General features: G+C 37.3%; 1 protein-coding gene across 2 annotated transcripts in view; it reads right to left on the bottom strand.

Annotated features, from left to right (window-relative positions):
* The window catches only part of LOC141110997 (L-amino-acid oxidase-like), a 96,468-nt gene extending 80,443 nt beyond the window's left edge, over positions 1-16,025 (bottom strand). Inside the window, exon 1 of one of the 2 annotated variants that reach the window (XM_073602881.1) lies at positions 15,901-16,025. In XM_073602881.1, coding sequence (XP_073458982.1) covers positions 15,901-15,913 — 13 coding nt within the window. In that variant the 5' untranslated portion in view covers positions 15,914-16,025. Of the gene's footprint in view, positions 1-13,259; positions 13,386-15,900 lie in introns of those variants that run through there. The other variant, XM_073602880.1, reaches the window with a different exon arrangement.
* Positions 16,026-16,265: the final 240 nt, after the last annotated feature.

Genomic DNA, 16,265 nt, shown 5'->3' on the forward strand with positions numbered 1-16,265 from the left:
TATCCTAAGTATGGGAAATAGTCTGAATACCCCGATTGAAAACCACCTGCCAACAGGTACACTTGATTCTTTGTAGAGGCTGCACACCTTTTCCCTCCTTTATCAATCCGGTAATCAGACAATTTTATCCTTCACCCATAACATACTGCTTACACTGTTCAGACAGGACTTGCATGAATGGCAGGGGCATAGTGTAGTCTTGGGGTGCTGGGCTTACTGGCATGCAGGATACAAACAACTAGTTAGGGTACACAATGAGTCTAGAACAGGAAGGACACCTATGGGTATTAACTGAGGAGAATACAGCATGCCCACACATATAACCAAAGTGAGGGGCCTTGGAACAGCCAGAAGCTGATAACGCCCCACACAATCTTCCTGCACAACTCTTCTTTAGACTCACCCAAAACTATACAACACAAATCCAGACCTATACACTCTCAACTTATATGCAATTAGGCGGGCCCTCGTACTACACATCTGAAGGCAAATCTAAAGGAAATTGAACAACAAAAATTGTATAATGTGTATCCAGCTGGAAGAACTGTTGCTACCAGACACAACTGGCCAACAGACAAAGAAAAATCCATTGCAGCACTGAGGAATCACTGAACAGTAGGGAGTACAATTCAAGCTCACCCGTTAGCCTTGAAACACACAGCTATTAGTGACAGATACGCCAAAGACACATTAGACAATTGGTTACAAATAGCCATGTAAAAACAGACAAACAGGAAACTCTAGGAGAAAATAGAGTTGCATGGTCACACTGGGCAGGAAGCAGGCTTGAAATACACTTGGACACACAGAGAGACTGCTAGGGACATTAACATACATTAGCCTGAGGCAATGAGCCAAACTTGAAAAGTAAGCACTGGCTGGGCGTGTAACTAATTACAATAACAGCAGTGGGGGGTGAAGCAGTCTTAAACACAAGTCCTGTGAGATAACATGTAATAGCAGACCCTTAATTTGTGACAGTACGGATCCCTGTCCTAGTGATTGTCGCCCAGAATTCTCAAATAGGCAGGTTGAGAGGCTCCAGGAGGATTATTTAATTTGGAGGAAAATCTTTTATCAGTTTCCTCAGTGCTTGGTAAAATCCAGTTGTGCACCTGTAGATTTCATAGCGATCTGGGTGGGATGGAATCTCCAATCCTGTGACTGGGTTTTGGGAACAGCCAGGAGTCTGCCTTGTTGATTGTGCAGGTGGGTCCTCGGCTTATAACAGAGCCAGGACCAGGGTTCTGGGCTCCACCCTCCCGAGGAGTCCAGGCTAGCAAGGGAGTCTGACAGAGCAGAGGGAGGGCCCAAGCCGGTGGGCTGAAGCAGCAAGGAAGCGGTAAGAGTGTTACCAGAGGTACAGAGTGGGTACCAAACAGGGACACAGTTGCAGGGTCAAGAGGACCAAGGTCAACACCTGAACAGCAGTGCTGACCAGAGAGCCAGGTGGCTCTGTATTTTCCATTTGTTATTTCATTATTGCTTTGAAGTTGAAACCCCTGCGTTGGAATCCTGGATGGACTGTTTTTTCTTTTACTTCAATAAACATGGGCCAAAAAGGCCCTTAAACTGCATATCTGGCGTAGACTCAGCTCACTGGTAAGCTCTACATTGAAGCTAAATAAGCCCCAATATTACAAGTTAAATTCAAGTATCAACATGACTAATCTCTGGGAATAGGAAACAGATATGTAACAGATCTATGACAGATCAAATTCAAACTGGATAATACCAAAACACTGTTACCAATAAACGCCATCACATTGACAGATTTATAAGCACTGCTGTCTTAATCAACTTAATCAGTGAGACTGGAGATGACCAGTCATATTGTCACTGGTAATAGGGGATTGCAGACTTCAGCCATAAACCCAATTATTGAATCTGAGGGATAAAACACCAATAAAGTTTAGTAATGAGACGTTAGCATATGAAACATAAATATACATTATATTGCATTCCATAAAGAAAGTCTTTCTTATTTGTTTTGGAACAGTGCACTTTTTTTAAAATGCCAAAAATTGTTGAGCTCAACTTTAATTACTACCATATGGATTTTTGTTTTATGGTATACCATTAATTCCCCCCAAAAAATAATGTATTCACCATGGTAAGAAAACAATTAGCAACTCGTAATAAACCTTTTAGCGGTACCATTTATCTACAAATCATAATACCGAACCTCTCCAGAACTGTCTCTCTGGAAAACACATTTTAGTAAATACACATTTCAATTCACTATTACAGATATTTATCTTGGCTCAGGTAATTTGCATATCAATACAGTTCGCTTTACACTCTCACCAACCTTTTCAGAAAGAAGGGGGGCGGGGTCATTTGGGTGGGTTCTCAGCAGTTAAAACAACAGACCTCAGAGTTAGACGACACAACATATATTCCATATTCCACACACACTCACACAATTAGCTAGGTTAAAGATGAACCCTAGACATCACAGATATCACCATGTTTTCTATAATGACCTGTGCTTCTTAAATCCATAACATCTGTTTTGTAGACATGTGCACTGCCAAAAAATGTGTTTGTTTTCGTTACATTCGTTTTTGTTTTTTTCAGGTCATTCATTATGATCGCAATTAGTAAATTTATACATTCGTAAATTCGTACATTCGCACATTCGTAAATTCATAAGTTTGTAAATTCATATATTCGTAAATTAGGAAATTCAAATATTCGTACATTCATACATTCGTACATTCAGAAATTAGAAAATTCTGAAATTTGGAAATTCGAAATTAGAAAATCCAAAAACCCGAAAATTAGAAAATCTGAAATAGTAAATAACTATTAAATTATAGGTATTGTAATTTCCTTTCAAATTTGGCTGTTAGTGAACGTAACGAATATGAATTTATCCGAAGTTACGAATTATCCGAAATAACAAATGCCGCATCTAAACAAATGGAACGAAACAAATTAATAATAAATAATAATAATAATAAAAAGTTTTTATTATTTTTATTGATATTTATTATTATTAATTCATTACGTTCCATTCGTTTGGATACGGCATTCGGATAATTCGTAACTTCAGATAAATTTGTATTTGTTACGTTCACTAACAGCCAAATTTGAAAGGAAATTACAATACCTATAATTTAATAGTTAGTAATAGTTCAGTTATTATTAGTTAATTCACAAAATATAGCAGTGCAGCACTCAATAAAACATATACGCATGAAATGTATATATATATAAAAAAAAAAACGTATGTGGCAAAGTCCCAAAAATATCTTAATCTGAGGCGATAAATAACTGCCCACTTGTAGAAAGGGAATCCCTCAGTTGGTAAGAAAGGGTGCAGTGATATGATAAAATATGCATTCGTGTATCACCACCACTGTGTACCTCCACCAGGTTTTAGGCTGCTCACCTTATTGAGTAGACCTTCTGCGCTAACAGCAAGGTCACTCATGCATTCCCTTCCACAGGGTAAATTATGGAGACGGAGGTCCACTTGCAGTATCCCAAGAACAATCTCATCGCTAGATATATGTCATGTTAAAAAACAAAATGACAGGACATAGTGCTCTCCATATGCAAAATATATAATTTATTGAATAAAAGAAATATTACTCACAAAGATAGCACTGATTCCCAGTGCAGGAGTATAAAGCATAAAAATCGAACCAGATGGGTGGCTGTACTGACGTCACAAAGCCCCTCGCACGCGTATCATCCGTAAGGATCAACAATCCCAGACATCTATTGTAAAAATCTTAAAAGCTAATGGTGAACTGACTTATGATCCTAAGGAGATATCAAAATCATTTCATACTTATTATTCCAAATTGTATAATATTAGATTAAATCAAGATAATAGGGAAAGGGACGAGGATTGCGAGAAGATAAATAAATACATAGAAGAGACAGCACTACCTAGGTTCTCTAGAGAAACAACTGAAGATCTGGAGAGGGAAATATCTACAGAGGAGATTCAACAAGCTATCGCTGGGCTGGCCCTAGGGAAAAGCCCAGGTCCTGATGGATACACTGCCAGATTTTACAATAAATTTCAAAACCTAATTATTCCAATCTTTAAGAAAACCTATAACTCTATATCTAATATACAAATATTTACACCACAAAGTACAGAAGCCCACATTATATTAATTCCAAAGCCAGATAAAGATCATACACTGTGCAAAAATTATCGACCAATCTCCCTGACCAATATAGATATAAGATTATACTCAAAAATGATTGCAAATAGATTAACACCTATTTTACCTAACTGTATTGATTTAGATCAGACGGAATTTATGAAGGGAAGAGAAACTAAGGATAATATCATAAAAACATGTACACTGGTAGAATATGTTCAAAGAACCGCCATCCAGACATGCCTTCTGACAGTGGATGCAGAAAAGGCATTTGACAGAGTCGTATGGCGGTTCTTAAAGGAAGCATTAATACAAATAGGCATGGGTCCAAAAATGTTTAATAGAATTGTTGCATTATACTCCAACTCAAGAGCAAAAGTGAGGACAAATGGCATTTTATCAGAATATATAAAAATATCAAATGGAACTCGGCAAGGGTGTCCTCTTTCCCCACTGCTGTATATACTGGTAATGGAACATCTAGTCACGGCAATAAGGAATAATAAAGATATCAAAGGAATTAAAATCAGAGATAAGGAATACAAAACTGCGGTATATGCGGATGACTTGTTAATATACGTAACAAATCCCATTATTACAGTTCCAAATTTAATAAAGGAATTTAAGAGATTTGGGGAAATAAGCAACTTTAAAGTTAACTACGATAAATCTGAGATATTAAATTTATCGGTAATAGAACAAACATACTCACTGATGCAAAAAGATTTTCTGTTTAAATGGAAACAAAAAGCAATTAGGTATCTAGGAATAATGATCCCGAAAGATTTGGAAATGATACAGGAGTTGAACTATGATGAGACAATTCGGAAATTAATCAAGCTTTTACAGAAATATGATAAGTTAGCTCGATCTTGGACGGCTAGAATTAATATAATTAAAATGGATTTACTTCCAAAATTATTATATGTTTTTCAAACAATTCCTCTAGCTCCCCCTAAAAGACTCCTGATGGAGTTAAGAAAAGCTGTAGTGAGCTTCATCTGGGCTCACAAAACTCCCCGTATTAGGAGAGAAATATTAAGAAAGAAAGAGGAAAAATAGAGGCATGGCACTACCAGATTTTGTTAAATATCTACAAGCAGCATCATAGTCCAGGATTGTTGATAGGTTCCATAATAAAGAGACAAAACAATGGGTCAGACTAGAAGAAGAGATTGTAGGTTCACAAATGAAATTCCTTCCATGCATAAGCCCCCATCTAAGACCAAAAATAAGCGAACTAACAATTTTTGTCAATATGACATTAAAAGTATGGGACACTTTAATTAAAAAGGGGAATCTTTCTACTAGGACTGGGGCTATGACGCCCTTATTCTTCAATCCTGAGTTCCCGCCAGCTTTGGAGGCTACAAAATATATAAAGTGGTATAGGAATAAAGATATAAGGATGGTACAAGTATTAGAGGATGGGAAAATGCCAAATTTGCAGGAGATAGGAGTAGAGTATAAAAATAACTGGCTGCAATACCAGCAATTAAAATCATATATAGAAAAGAAATTATTAAGGATAAATAAACCATTAACTAAATTCGAGAAAATACTTGTAGAGGAAAAGAATCCAACTAAAAAAATTTCAAAGATATATGACCTACTACTCCCTAAAGGTTCCCCTAGAGAAATATTAAGCATGAAAAAATGGGAAAAAGATATGGGATTTTCACTAGGAGATGAAGAATGGGAAAAAAATCTTTGAAATAATATAGAAATCGACTATAGCAAGTAAATATCAGGAGAGAAATTATAAGATTGTGATGAGATGGTATAGGAGTCCAGTAATATTAAATAAAATGAACAAGGAAATCTCTGAGACCTGTTGGAGATGTAAAAAGGAGAGAGGTACAATGGAACATATTTGGTTCGGTTGTCAGAAGGTGAGGGAATTTTGGTGTAAGATTTTTGAGATATATCAGAAGGTATCAGGAACAATAGTAAATCCAAATATAAAAACCTCTTTATTCTCTCTAACATGAGATTCAAAAAAAGAAACCAGAAAAGGCATTTTGCACTTAATGACATCTGCGGCTAGAACAATAATAGCTCGTAAATGGAAGGAAGATAAAGGACCAACAATTGCAGAATGGATATGTGAAATTAGTGAAATTCAGTACATGGAAAAACAGATAAGAGAAGAAGGATATGTAATCAGTAAATTGCCAGAAATATGGCAAAAATGGGACGAGTTTCGGCTCTGAATGAATAGGGAACTGGTTATGGGGGGGGGGGGCTGGGATATTAGAATTATTTATTTATTTATTTATTTATTTTCGTGGTATGAGATGAGATAGGATGGATGATAGGAATAAATGAATATAGGAGGTGGAAGGATTATAGAATATTTGTAGTAGGAACTTTCATGTTTCTGTAACATTGATGATGTGTTGTATAAATGTCGATATATTTGATATTTTTTAAAACAATTCAATAAAGAGAAATTGAAACACATAAAAAAAAAAATTTAAAACAGCCCTCTATTTTTTGTTTGTTTTTTTGTTTTGTTTTTTTAAACAGGCCTCTATTTTATTTTTATTTTTTTTTAAACAGGCCTCTATTTTTTTTTTTAATTTGTTTTTTTTTGGAAAACAGGCATATAATTTTTACAAGAGATAAGATAAGGCCCAGAATGGGGTCAGCAAACAAGGAAATGAAGAACATGATCGATGTTGTTTTGGTTGAAAAAGGGCATTTAGATTCTCCCCAAAACATCGATCATGTTCTTCATTTCCTGCTGCTTACGATCCAGCCGATTCCGCATTAAATCTCCCCATTCCAGGCTATTATCTGACCAATTAGTCGTTGTGCACTGTCTGTGCTAAAATGTTCACCCAGACCTAAAATTGAATGAAAAAAAGATGTGTTTAGAAATATGCAGCCATACATAGATTACCTTACCATAAGCTGGTGTCTCAGACACTGACCTGGTGGGGTGCTCATGTCGCATACTTCCGAAACATCCTCGGGGGTGGCGCTGTTGCTTGATTTAAGCACAACCAGATCACCTAAAATAGAGTATAAAATGTTATTTAAAAAATATGCAGCCATACATAGATTACCGTAAGCTGGTGTGTCAGACACTCACCTGGTGGGGTGCCCATGTCGGCCACCTATCCTTCCTCCACATCCTCAGTGGGTCTTGAGCTGATTTCCCAATTATGGTGTTGCGGTTGGGGGGGACTGGGTTCATTTTGTCTTTTCTCCCCTATGTGAATGAATCAAAAAATATACTTAGCACACAGATATTTTAGTACATAGTAATCTTAAAACTTTGTAGTGAAGTGGTGTACAAATTGTCTGTTTTTTTGTAGAGTTCCTAGTTTAATACTTTTTTCAAATTTCTAAAGACATATCTAGATATATATATATATATATATATATATATATATATATATATATATATATATATAGGTATAGGTATAGAGATAGATAGATAGATAGATAGATAGATAGATAGATAGATAGATAGATAGATAGATAGATAGATAGATCTCGCTCTCTCTCTAGATATAGATATAGATATATATAGAGAGAGAGAGAGAGAGAGAAAGAGAGAGATCTATATATGTATCTATATCTATATAGATATATAGAGATAGAGAGATCTCTATATATCTATATAGATATATAGATAGATATAGATAGAGAGAGAGATATAAAATATAGATAGATACATTAATAAAATGATATAGGTCTGTATATATGTAACAAGGTTTATTAAAAGATCGTTTCAAACGATATAAACTCATACATTAAAGAAAAGCACATGGAGCAGTATACAAGGTAATAAACAGAATATGAACACACGACAAGTACTTACTTTTTTTCAGCACTTTACAGATCCGTCTGTACTGATCCGGCTCCCGGAGTTTGAGGTCGGACCATCTTTTCCTAATCTGATCATTTGAGCGCTGTACCTCAAAAGAAAGATGTAATGTCTTCACCACCTTCGCCATTATTTTTGCTTTTCTAAAATTAGGCCGGGCGTACGGTCCATACTTCCCATCATAGTCATTTTTTCTCAGAATTGCCACCATTTCCACCATCTCTTTAAAGGACATATTGGAGGCCTTTAATCTCTGCTTCCCAGATCGGGAAGTTCCGGCCTCCGGGCTTTTGTCGATACCTGAGGTAGTACACACCTGATGTGTCTCCGCCATTGTTCACCCCACTACGCACCGTAGAAAGAATGGGCGGAGAATCTTCGATAAACTAGAACGTCAGGGGCGGGCGACGCAGGCGGAGTTTCACGCATGCGCAGTGTATAAAGAGAGGTATTACGCATGTGTCGTACGTACGTTCTGTGCGTAGACACAAGGGGCGGAGAATATGCATAAAGAAAAAGAACATCAGGGGAGGGCAAAGCAGGTGGAGTTTTACGCATGCCCAGTGTATAAAACGTTATTACGTATTGTGTCGTACGTACGTTCTGTGCGTAGTTGATAGTGGACCGGGACGCTAGAAAACGAAGGTAATTTTAAATTTTGAAATTTTGTAAAAACTTTGTAGCAAGCAGCCTATATGGCTTGACAGATTGATGAGGCCTATGTTGGGATAAGATGATGAGGGTTTAGCAGAAACATAAGTGTTTTTTGTCTTGTGTCTTCATCTTTTACAGAAATTATGAATGCTAAATTTAAGGAGCCTGAATTTGTGACGGCTTTTATCAATCAATACAGAAAGATGAGGAATCTGTGGGTGATAAAACACCCTCAATATTATCTTAAACATGTAAGGAAGTCAACGCTGGAGAGACTTCTGACATTTGTCCAGACGTACATCCCAGAAGCAACGATGGAGATGTTGTTATCGAAAATTGGGATCTTGAGGAACATGTATAAGAGGGAGCATAACAAGATCCAGAATTCCCTGAGATCAGGAGCATCAGCAGATGATGTATATGTACCCAGGCTGTGCTACTACAATAAACTATGTTTTCTTGATGACCAGACTGAAGCCAGGGCATCACTTTCAACCCTTCCCTCCACCCTTCCCTCCACCCTTCCATGCACTCTTCCATGCACCCTTCCCTCCACCCCAGCAGAGGCTGATGAGGACCAAGCTGGGTCTTCCATTCTGGAAGAACCGGATGTGACCATCTGGAGTCCGGTAAATTTTTTTCAAACATATTTACTGTCCTAATATTAATGATGTTAACTAGATGTTAGAATTGATTAAAATAATTTTTGCCTAAAAATGATGTATACATATCAATTGACAGTAGTGGCCAAATATGTTTGTCACCTGCTTCAAAAAATTATGGTGTCTGATTTCTAGACTCTTTTAGTAATAGATGTCTTAACATTGAATTTTCAAGTCATGAGAAGAAAATTGTGTGTCATTGATGAACCAAAAACAAACAACTAAAACTGTCCTTTTTTTATACACAGGATGAGGTCAGCCAGGAGGAAAGTGTGGAAAGTGGCAGGCAGGAGGAGGCCGGGTTTAGGGACAGCCAGGAGGAGGCCGGGCCCAGGGACCGCCAGGAGGAGGCCGGGCCCAGGGACAGCCAGGAGGAGGCCGGACCCATTGTCATCCTGGAGGAGGCCGGACCCAGTGTCAGGCAGGAGGTGGCTGGGCCCAGTAGGAGCCTGACCCAATCCCAAGTGGCTCCCCTCCGCCTTCCTAAAAAAGGACCAGGAAGGGGACGGTGACACAGGAGGCATCCCTGCGCCTCATGCGAGAGGCCACCAATTTTTTGAAGAGCCCCCCCCGAAGCTGAAGAGGCCTATGGGTGCTATTTAGCCAGCAGGCTGCTTCAAATGGAGTGGGGCCAATGCCTAATTTGTGAAAAACTTTTTGCAGAAATGATACACAAGGGGCTGAACGGCGAGCTAACTGCCAACACACAAATAAATGAGGCAGCCCCCCTCCTCCTCCTCCTTCTCCTCCTGCCACAACTCAACCACCAGAGCCACAGCCTCCAAGGAAGGCTGCAGGGAAGGGTGCAGGGAAGGGTGCAGGGCAGAGTGGAGGGAAGGCTGCAGGGAAGAGAAGAAAGTGATGACCTGGGTTCAGTCTGGTCTGACAGAAGACACAGGCTGTTGTAGTACCACAGTCTGGGGACATTTATATCATCTGCTGCTGCTGTTGATCTCTGTGATTCCTGGACCAGATTGTGCTCCCTCTTATATGGACTCCTCAAGATCCCAATTTTCTTGTCCACAGACTTTTTCCAGTGTTGACTTCCTCTTTATTTTCTTTTTACCATAAATAAATGGATATTTTAGTTTATGAAAAGACTTTATGTGTTTAAATTAACATCATTGATCTAGAGACAATGTCAAATTAACAAGGGACAACAATCTCCTTGAGGTTGCAAAAACACCCCCAAAAAAATATAATGTTCTATTGGTAACTTAAAAAAAAAATAAATAAATAAAATATACATAACCAAAAAAGGTTCTTTTGTGTTAACTTTATATACAAAGAAAAAATCAAAATACAAAAATAAATGGTTCTTTGTGGTAACTTAAACCAAACAAAATTAAAACAAAAAATAAATAAAAGAAAAATGTATTTGTGTTCAATTTAAGTACTACAAACATCAAAATAAAAATGGTTCTTTGTGGTAACTTTACAAACACACAAAAAAAAATCAATTTAGATAAAGATAAAATAATTTCGACAATAATAAATAAAAAACAGGATAAAATCTACAATAAAAGATGACTCCCCCAAAAATAAAAAGTGTAAAAATTTGTATTAGTATGGAGATATGGCTTTTCAAAAAAATACTATATCATTCATGGGATCAAAGAGAAAAACAATCCAGAAATCAGTTTGGGAGAATTCTGTGTGAATAGGAACAGCAAAACATTTTTGTTATTATAGCATTATTTTAAAGAAGACATTAAATGCGCTGCATTCAACGATCACAGACTTTGCAGTGTGAGGAATGTGCTACCTACAATACGAACACTAGTTTTACTAGACCGAGTGCTTCCGTTTAGTTTTTGCTTCTGAGCATGCATCGTTTTTTTTGTCCGCCAAACTAGCATACAGACGACCGGATTTCAGGTCCGGCGGAGTTACGACGTAAAGATTTGAAGCATGTTCCAAATCTAAAGTCCGTCAGATTTGCGGCTGGAAAAGTCCGCCGAAAGTCTGGGGAAGCCCACACACGATCGGATTGTCCACCGGACTTAGTCCGTCGGCGTCCGTCGGACTTTTGTAGCCGAAAAGTCCGACCGTGTGTACGCGGCATAACAATTGCTCCTTAATCATCCCAATTTTATTTATTTCTTTGGAATGATTTTTCCTTAAATCCCATAGTAAAAACCATGCATCCATGTACTCCAAGTATCTTTTTCATATGGCCGTGTCATCTTTTTGTGGTGAGCACGGTGCAGATCTTCCCATACTTTAAGTTTAAATGTACCTTCCTTAGAAAACCTCTTCACCATCCAACAATCCCAATCACGAAAATATTTTAACACCCAGGGCCCATATTTATCTATCATCTCTTCCCTTGGGGTCAGATGGTAGGGTTCACCCCACTCAGACCCCCTCTTTGAAGCAATTCTATTACCCATACTTACAAACACTTGGACCCTGACCTGATTTCCCAACCTTTTATAGGTTGCTCCTTCAGAGGTAGCAACCCTCTGGCCAGTGATTGGGTTGACAGGTACCACCCCTGTCACCGTTGCTGCTTTTCACTACTTGTCAGAACAATATTTTCCCTGTTCGTGACGATAGTCCTTCAAGACAGCCTGGAGATTTTTTCGAACTCTTTAGTTTAATCTCCCCCGTGGACTTTTCCAAAGTATTCTAAAAAATGACTTAACATAGGGTTATTACTTTTGTTATCTCAAGAATGATTCAAGCAGACTTGAATAATCAAGAAAATATATGCCTGCTTGGAGTACAGAAGGCAGTCAACTGAGGCACACTTATTTGCAATATAATTTGTATCAGTTACAGTATAGCCAGTGTTCCCAGGTCTAATTACAAAGCTTACAATCCCCAGTTAGTAATTGCAAAGAAAAGAGATTCATACCCAAGATAATTCAGTGTGATTTAGTCTCCCTTTCCACTGATGCAATTTGCCATGCGACTTTGGACACATAAAGTTGCATTACAAGTCACAGCCCATTGATTTCAATAGCACCCGTTCCAATCTATGCGACTCAAAGCTGCAGCAACTCTGAAAAGGTATCTGCATCACCCTGATGCAACTCCGGATGCAACTCTGACCCAGAGTGTAAATTTGGATCAAAGTCGCATTCAAAGCTACACCACAGTCGCACTAAAGTCGCACCTCAGTCACACTCTCAATCGTGTGACCTTGGAGTTGTACCAGTGAAAACGTAGCCCTATGCCCACAGGTGCGTTTCAATCACAAAGATTGGCCTAATCTCATTCAAAGGGTCAACTGAAATAGCTTTTTGCAGAGAGGCACATATTCTTTTCCACTGCCTCCAAGAGTCCAAATGGAGCCCTCATCATTCGCACTTACAATTTCATTTTATATATACACTTATTCAAAAATCAGTCTCATCAAAGTATTAGTATAGACCAAAGGTAAAAAGGAAAGTTATGAGAAGTTTGTTAGTCTGGGTATTTAGATGGGAGACATGTGAAAACAAAAGACATAAAAAACGCTTAGCGTTTCTGGAGTTAGGACTGTATAGACCAGCTCTGTCTTCCATACAAGAAATGACATTCATCCAAACATTAAACTTCCTCACACAAGGAGGCACCATCTGTAATGGCAATTTCTACCTACCTCACTTATACACCTAATGATACATAAAATAAGTGATTAAAACCTTTTATCTATATAAGAATCAACCACTGAGGTTGCCGATATTATGGATAGAAGTAAAAAGAATGATAACTGTGCGAAAAGAATAACAATCAAATGTATTTAAACTTACTATTGTACAGAAAAAAAACTTGTATTAATCTGATATTATCAACTATAACATAAATGCTACAACCTTAAAACAAAAATGTTACCAATGATACAAAGTAACACAGATAGGAATATTACTATAATGGACCTACAAATGCTATCAGTATATCAGGACAAATTTTAGGACAGGAAAAGTTACAGAAAAGATGAAGTTACACACCAAGAATGTGAAGAAGGTACATTACAGAGAGAAACCTTACGTGACCATGCTTTGTTTTCCATGAGGCTAAGAGGCCAGTGATCTGTGTTCCAATATATACACTTTCAAAAAAGTCCACCTCTCCTTAACTCCTTCCTGGTAGAAACACCCCCTCTCACATATTCTATATCACATATTCTATATCAATGAAAAAAAATAAAATAAAATAAAATTGCTTCTATATCCCCTCTCTGCCCAACCCCATTTAAGTAAGACATGATTGGTAACATTACCACTCCTAGTTAAAGGTCATCCTCACAGCCCCCAAGTGATTCCCTCTGGGCAAGGGATTGTCTTAGTTATGGCACATCTTAAAAAACAGGTCGTTTAGTGGAGCTTCCTAGATACTAACTCTAGATAACTATAGATAACGCATATATATGAGTTGGAGCTGCACACCCCAATTTGTGTAATTAAATGGAAAATCCCTAAAAAGGGTTTTTTAGCAGCTAAGTAGGTATTCCAATCAAAGTGATCATGACAGAGTTTAAAAATGAAATTCTTTATTTATATTGGAGTAACAAAAGAAAGGGATAAGGGGCATGATTTACATGGGAGTTGTAAAAAGCAATTCAGATCCTTACATATAAAAAACATCTCATTTCACATGATATCATGTGAAACTCTGTATACGTTTATGGCATTTTTAATATGTATTGAGTTTATATGCGATTTTTCCATACTTACGAGATGTATTTTATATGTAAGGATCTGAATTGCTTTTTACAACTCCCATGTAAATCATGCCCCTTACCCCTTTCTTTTGTTACTCCAATATAAATAAAGAATTTCATTTTTATACTCTGTCATGGTCACTTTGATTGGAATACCTACTTGCTGCTAAAAAACCCTTTGAGGGATTTTCCATTTAACTCTAGATAACTTACCAGAGCTGTTTTATGATGCCGGCTGTTCTCAGAATGTCCAGGCAGCTTTCTGACACACTGTTTAAACCATATTGTATGTCCATTTATTGGTGCTTATTATGATTTGAAGGTAAAAATCATAGGCCTCAAATTTCCACATCACACCCAAGGTTCCTATACGTGTTACATCCAAAAGCAAAGACTTCTTCAGTAGGAGTTGTACTGAAGAAGTCCATGCCTTTGAACATAATGTGTATAGGATCCTTGAGTTTCACGTCATCTCATGGCCATCTTACTATTGAGCCAAGAGTCAACATATGTGTTCGATTTGAGCTAGCACTGGCATCAGTGCTCTATTTTGTAAGTGCAATATTCTTCTTTTATTTATTAAACCTTTTAAACAGAGCATTAGATCTGGTGTGCTTCCCTATTCTTCCCATATACATCAAGTGTTCCTGAGTGCCTGAGAACCTGTGTACCTTCCTATGGGAAAAGAGGAGCGAGGATCTGCCAAGAGTCTGTCAGAGCTATTATCGCTGAGGGGAATACTGCTTATTTTGACCTTCAGGTAATGCAATGGCCATGGGTAATTCAATGCATGGCTTTGAGGTGAGCGGCCTGTTTGTATGGTGGTAGAACACGGAGCACTTCTATTACTTGGATCACAGTATCACATGGTGATTGCATATACTGTTTGGACTTTAATTCACACTGTGTGAACTATCATATTTGTTGCTCGTTATAATTTGTATTAGATGTGTATAGCACTTTTTTGTATATTTTGGTGTTGATATTCAGTACAAAAGACTTATTTCTGCTGCGTTGCACTGTTTTCTATCTATTTATGGCAGCGGTTCTTAACTCCTGTCCTCGGGACCCACTAACAGGCCAGGTTTGCAAGATAACTGAAATACATGACAGGTAATTGCAGTATTCTGGTCTGCATCTCCCCAAGCTAATACTTAAAATCTGGCCTGTTAGTGGGTCTTGAGGACCGGAGTAGAGAACCACTGATTTATGGTATTGATAAGTGTTGTGATTTCACTTATTTTCATCTGGCAGCATTATTATTATATTTATTTCATAAATTTGAGCACAGGATACGTGTGTGTATTGTGGTTGCACTAATTGACTTTAGTATTATAGTAGTTCACATGTTGAAAATGCCCAACAACGTAAGTCTTAATGCATGTGTTGAGATGCATTTTGATGCTTTTCCATTGATTTATATAGAAAATGCATCAGTGGGAAAACATACGTGTGAGTCCAGCCTCAATGTGTATTCAGAAGTAATACTTTTCTAAACAAGTATACAAAAAAAATAAATGTAAAAAAAATGTAAATACACGTGTTAAGGTGTATGTATGTTTTCATGTGTTTACATTTATTTAAATAGAAAACAGATGGGGGGACACGTGTGAATCTAGCTGCAGTGTTCACCGAAAAATGCATATTTTATATACAAGTATACACATCAAAAAAAAGAAAATGTTTAAAAAACACTAAGGTTCAGTATGCAAAATGTAAAAAAACACACAAGTAAAATATGCTCATCAGGAGCCATATAAAGCCCATTGCACCTATAAAAACAACCAAATAACTTTAAACCACCTTAATTTATTTTTCCACATTGACAAAGCACTTCAATAAAATGGTAAAATTTCAGTTACATTTTAAGAAATAATTGCAGAAATTTTCTAAATGCAAACTGACGATTTTCTTCATTCCCAATAGCAAAACAATATAACCTTGACGAAAAGAGCAAACAACACTTACCAAACATCTCCATGTCCTTCTTCTATTTGCGGAACTAATACTTTACAGTATATTTACACAGTTTTTATTACTAAACTTAATAGGAGGAGCAACTCTTGCATAGTGTAGTGATACATCACCAACATGCTAATTTGATCTTATATATAGCATACAACCGATGTTACATAAGGCTTATGTGTAATCTCTGTTAACAGATGAAAATAGTTAGGCTGGTATTGGAAGCAATTGACATTATCTACCAATGCTATTGTCTGTCTAGGTATTCCAAGACATACATCCAACAGGTATTATCAGCAAAGGGCCCAACAAGAGTCCTGGTGGAAATGTGCAAATATACTTGGGTGTATATAGTTATAAATATATCA

The sequence above is a fragment of the Aquarana catesbeiana genome, linkage group LG10 (genome assembly GCF_042186555.1).
Source record: "Aquarana catesbeiana isolate 2022-GZ linkage group LG10, ASM4218655v1, whole genome shotgun sequence".
In the NCBI taxonomy this organism is placed as follows: Eukaryota; Metazoa; Chordata; class Amphibia; order Anura; family Ranidae; genus Aquarana; species Aquarana catesbeiana.